The sequence below is a fragment of the Lupinus angustifolius genome, chromosome LG08 (assembly GCF_001865875.1).
Source record: "Lupinus angustifolius cultivar Tanjil chromosome LG08, LupAngTanjil_v1.0, whole genome shotgun sequence".
In the NCBI taxonomy this organism is placed as follows: Eukaryota; Viridiplantae; Streptophyta; class Magnoliopsida; order Fabales; family Fabaceae; genus Lupinus; species Lupinus angustifolius.
The window spans coordinates 17,906,005-17,911,598 of record NC_032016.1 but is presented as its reverse complement, the minus strand read 5'-3'; the positions used below and the strand labels follow the sequence as shown (position 1 = coordinate 17,911,598).

General features: G+C 34.4%; 1 protein-coding gene across 2 annotated transcripts; it reads left to right on the top strand.

The window, feature by feature from the left end:
* LOC109354960 (extensin-like) lies at window positions 3,116-5,291 on the top strand. 2 transcript variants are annotated; one of them, XM_019597814.1, is made up of 3 exons: window positions 3,116-3,328; window positions 3,368-4,368; window positions 5,102-5,291. In XM_019597814.1, exons 1-2 carry the CDS (start codon window positions 3,162-3,164, stop codon window positions 4,338-4,340), a joined length of 1,140 nt encoding a protein of 379 aa, XP_019453359.1. In that variant the 5' UTR covers window positions 3,116-3,161; the 3' UTR covers window positions 4,341-4,368; window positions 5,102-5,291. The 2 variants fall into 2 exon arrangements, with proteins under 2 accessions (XP_019453359.1, XP_019453358.1); XM_019597813.1 differs by having other exon boundaries at window positions 3,117-4,368.

The following is a 5,594-nucleotide window of genomic DNA, read 5'->3' as shown; positions in this document are numbered from 1 at the left end:
TAGATCGTTTCAAGAGCCTTTTACACAAGAGGTTCACATCACATTCAAATGGTTCCATCTATGAAAGGCAATTTCTGCTTTGTGCAGAGACTGACCTCCATGGCCCTTGCCCATTGGTGGTAATTTTGTCCATTGAAGAGGGGTGAAACAAGAGGAAGTGCTGGATTATCTGATGGATGAACATGGTATGGTGAATTGATGTCTATAAAGGGAGGTAAGTTTTTATAAAAAGAGCTCTGATAGCATATTAAGAAGAGAAGATGATGATTGAGCAAGAACTTATGGTTAGTTCTTGAAGGAGAGTAATAGAAGATTGAAAACAAGAATGAAAGCTTTTAGCTATTTTGATTATGATTGAATTGAATGAATTTCTCTTACTTTTACAAGAGAAGCATGATGGTGTTTGTATAGATCCTAACTTCAACTAACTAACTAAATATATACACGTGATCTTTATTAAAGCAAGAAGCTAAAGAACACGTTTCTTGTAATGCAAGTTATGTGCCCTGTTTTGATTGAATGCGCCTACACTATGTTCATAAGCCTCGTGCCTGTGCTGTGGCTAAGCAGCCTTGGTCAGGTTAGTCTCATAGCCTCGGTCAGATGGCCCATGTGGCCCATGTCTTGGTCAAGCGCCCTGATGGCCTTGGTCCTGTCTCGGTTAGGCATGTTGATGGCCCTGGTCCTGTCTCGGTCAGGAGACTTGGCACTGGCTTGGCCAGGAGACTTGGCACTGGCTTGGCCAGGCATGCTGTCTCGGTCATGTAGCTGAGGTTTGGTCCTGTCTCGGTCATGTGCCTGAGCCTTGGTGCTTTGGTTGGCTCGGTCAGAATCAGAATTGGCTTGGCCAGGTTGATCAAGCATGATATTGCTTAATAACTGCATTCAACCTTAACAAATACCAATATTATAAAATAACAAATGAGAAATGGGGTCTGACGCAAATTGTTCATTCTTTCTCTTCCAATGTTCACCATAGCAAAAAACTAGAACACCATAGCTGCATAACTTCACAACAAATAAAGATCACATTATTAGTGAAGAGAGAAATAAATGAAGTAAAATAAGATAACGATTTACCTTATGCTTGAAGAGAGAAACCAAAAATCGATAACTTCACAACAAATAAAGATCACGCTATTAGCTATTAGTGAAGAGAAAAATAAATGAGTTAAAATACGATAACAATTTACCTTATGTTTGAAGAAGAGAACAATAAAAAATCGATAACTTGCTTGAAGAGAGAAACTAAAAACAAAAGAGAAAAAATGTAACTTATGGAGAAGAACTGTAAGAGAAATAATAAACTGAGTGATATGTATTGTTGTGTGAGGTTTTGTTTTTGAATTTGAAAAAATTCTCGCTCACTAAAACAAGCGTTTAACAACGCTTATTGAAGAAATGATGTTAAATATATGAAGCTTTAACAGCGCTTATCAAAGAAGTGCTGTTAAATATATATATGAAGTATGGTCTTTATCAACACTTTTTCAATAAGCATTGTTAAATATAACACATTTAACAGCGTTTGCTTAAATAAGCGCCGTTAATTCTCTTCCACCTTACATTTAACGACGTTCAACATATAAGTACTGTTGAATGACCATTGTTAAATATCAATTATGGCATAGTGTAACAAAGTCTTATACCAGTAGACCAACAACTTGTTAGTCAGAAGTTATCTGCTTTAGTTAGTTATCTGCTTTGGTTAATTTCTATTATTGTTTTTTTTAAAACAGCAAAAGAGAAAGGCATTATAAAAATATAAGGGGTACTATCCAATATAATAGTTAGAAGATGTTTCTCATACAAAAGTTAGGAGTTCTAATATAATAATTTCTATTATTATAATAACGATTAATTGGTGTCAAAGCACTGCCATGCAATATGCATATGTTATGGTATAACGATTAATTGGTGTGTGAGATAGGAGTTGGGATTTTCTCCACAGTAATGGAATATACGGTGAAGAACGAGATTTGATATTTTTAAATTTAATTTATTAAAATATAAGTAAAATTTAATTGTTAAAAAAATATTATGTCACATATCAGTAAATTCATCCAGACGACTGCTCTGGTTCAGTTCTCCCATGATCTCTATTTAGGGGAGAGAGTGTGTGAGTGAGTGGGAAAGAGATCATCTCCAATAAGAGTCCATTGTTGGAGAGTCTAGTACTAGATAGGATGATATATATGGAGAAAAAAGTATAACAATTACAATTGCATGTTATTTTATATTAAAAATAAATAAAAACTCTTTAAAAAATTCTCATCCTCTTAATTTAGTAGTGGTTTCTCCTGTACGAGGAGTTTAACTAGAGTGAGTGAGAAGAAAAATTGAAACTCATTGAGAATGCCTGGTCCCCATGCAGTGGTGGTGTATGTACTGGATGTGAGAAACTTCATGTTATGCAACCTATGTATATTTTTCAAAGTTTGCTCTTAAATTAGTAACACGATTAAATACGTTTAATTCATAATTTTGATTTTATTTCAACGGTTTTCTTATATTTTAAACTCTACATATATTTTTGTTTGTTTTAGCTCATAAATAATATGTCAACACTACAATTAATAACATAATTAATAATTAATGGAGATCATAACTAAAAACTACAATTATTCATAACTTTAAAACTAAAACCAAAAAAAGTAAATTATAACAGCTAAAAGTTAATCCCTAATTTATCTTATACCTTTAATAATATTAAAGGAGAGAAATAGAAAATTAGAGAAACAACTAATAATTTAATAAAGACTATGGGTTTATTTATTTTGTTAGAAAAATTGGCTCCAAAGGATAAATAATAAAATAATGTGGTTGGTGTCTTCTTATATGGAAAAGGGGCATTGTCAACATTGCCAGCTAACTAGCCTATCACTTTATTTCATTTATTTATTGATGCATAGTTTGCAGTCTCTATCAAATCCAAATCCGCGTTACAAAACCCAATTGAATCGCATTAGTTAAAAGACTATCAATAACTTATTTTTATATTTTCAGACTTTTCAGCATGGTGAATTATATAATGAAAACAAAATGTATACACCAACCAATATGAGTAATTGGTGTTAAATGAGGAAATTTGAAACTATATAAAGGGATGCACTATCTTCTCTAAGGCAGTACCAAAACCCAGCAAGTGAAGTTGGGAAAAGATGGTGTCCCTAATGGCCTCCACTACACTTACTCTTGTATTAGCATTAATCTCTCTAAGCTTGTCATCTCAAATATCAGCCAACAACTACATTTATTCATCTCCACCTCCACCATACTACTATCACTCACCACCGCCACCAATTCATTCTCCACCTCCTCCATACAAGTATTCATCACCTCCACCACCACATAAGAAGCCATACAAATACTCATCCCCACCACCACCTGTTTATAAGTACAAGTCACCTCCTCCTCCTGTTCATTCACCTCCTCCTCCCTATAAGTATCTCTCACCACCACCACCTGTGCATTCTCCTCCCCCACCATACTATTACAAATCTCCACCACCACCAAAGAAGGAATATAAGTACCCATCTCCACCACCACCTGTTTACAAGTATAAGTCTCCTCCTCCACCGGTTCATTCTCCTCCACCACCTTATAAGTACTCATCTCCACCACCACCTGTGCATTCTCCTCCCCCACCATACTATTACAAATCTCCACCACCACCAAAGAAGGAATATAAGTACCCATCTCCACCACCACCTGTTTACAAGTATAAGTCTCCTCCTCCACCGGTTCATTCTCCTCCACCACCTTATAAGTACTCATCTCCACCACCACCGGTGCATTCTCCTCCCCCACCATACTATTACAAATCTCCACCACCACCAAAGAAGGAATATAAGTACCCATCTCCACCACCACCTGTTTACAAGTATCAGTCTCCTCCTCCACCGGTCCATTCTCCTCCTCCTCCTTACAAGTATCCATCTCCACCACCACCGGTGCATTCTCCTCCTCCACCGTATTATTACAAATCTCCACCACCACCAAAGAAAGAATACAAGTATCCATCTCCACCACCACCTATTTACAAGTATAAGTCTCCTCCTCCCCCAGTCCATTCTCCTCCTCCTCCTTACAAATACTCATCTCCACCACCACCGGTGCATTCTCGTCCCCCTCCATACTATTACAAATCTCCATCACCACCAAAGAAAGAATACAAATACTCATCTCCACCACCACCTATTTACAAGTATAAGTCTCCTCCACCTCCCGTTCACTCACCACCTCCACCACACTATGTCTATGCATCACCACCTCCACCTGTCCATTCCCCACCTCCACCACATTACATCTATTCCTCACCTCCTCCCCCTCACTACTAAATAGTGGTTTAGCTGATCAACCATATTGGTAAGCTTCTTGGTACACCCTATGTTATTGTAACATTATTGATGCACACTCAAGCAAACTTACACTCTTATACTTAATCCTTACTTATAATCACAAGCAAGCCACTAACTAAACCACTTAAATACACTTTAACTTTTCTAAAGTCATTGAAACATCACATATATCTCTCATACTTTATGCAAGTATCATTCCCTTTTCGATAGTATTCCAAACCTGTTCTAACCAAAGTATTATTCTCTCTTAATTTATGTATATTTCTTTTATTTGTTGCATTCATACTTCTGAAATTATTCTCTTACTTAAAATTTTAATACTTTTTTGTTTGACATACTTTTATTATAGTAAGTACAAATTTATATAGCGTTTCCATCTTTCTGTCTATATATATGTATATGAGCTTTCCTTGTAGTGTTTTGGCTTCATTTTTTAGTAATGTTTCATAAGAACTGTTTATTATGATAAATAGAGACTTTTTTAAATCTAGTCTAATACTGTTGAAAATGAAACAAACATATTTAAGAATCAAACATACTTTGTGCATATATACGAATGAATGATTGGTTCAGATACATGTCTTTTTCCTAAATAAACAGTTTTTCAATAGAAACTTGCCTCTTATATTTTTCTTATCCTTGCATCTTTAGATACTTTAATAAGATCAAATTATTAATGTTTTGTTGAGGGACTAACTAATGACAGAAGTGATAATAATCTCGTGCGTGTATTTTTGTAGGAATCAAAGAATATGTGCAAATAAAGAAAGTGATGGATAGCAACCACACTAGAAGAAACTGGCAACAAAGTTCCGCATTAATGTCCTTAAATTAAAAAAAAGTGTTTCATATCTTTCGTTTCAATTTCGTTTGCTTTTTTACATGATTATGATGGTGTATTTGTATTTCAAATGTGAGTTATTATGTTGATTTGGTTAAACATACTTAAAATATGTTATTATAATATTCTCATATTGTCGAGTACTTTACTAGAATTATGGTTCTGTGCTTTTAAAGGGTTGGGAATAGTCATATATAAATATAAATATTTTCTCTATCATTTGTATATTTTTTGAATTGACACATATTTGAAAGAGAGAAAAAAATGAAAGTATAAGTAATACAAATTTGTATTGTCATTGAGTTATTTATTATTAAAATTTAAATACAAATAATAGAGATGCATGATGAATAATATATTGACTGAATATAAATCTTTACACTAATAATTTA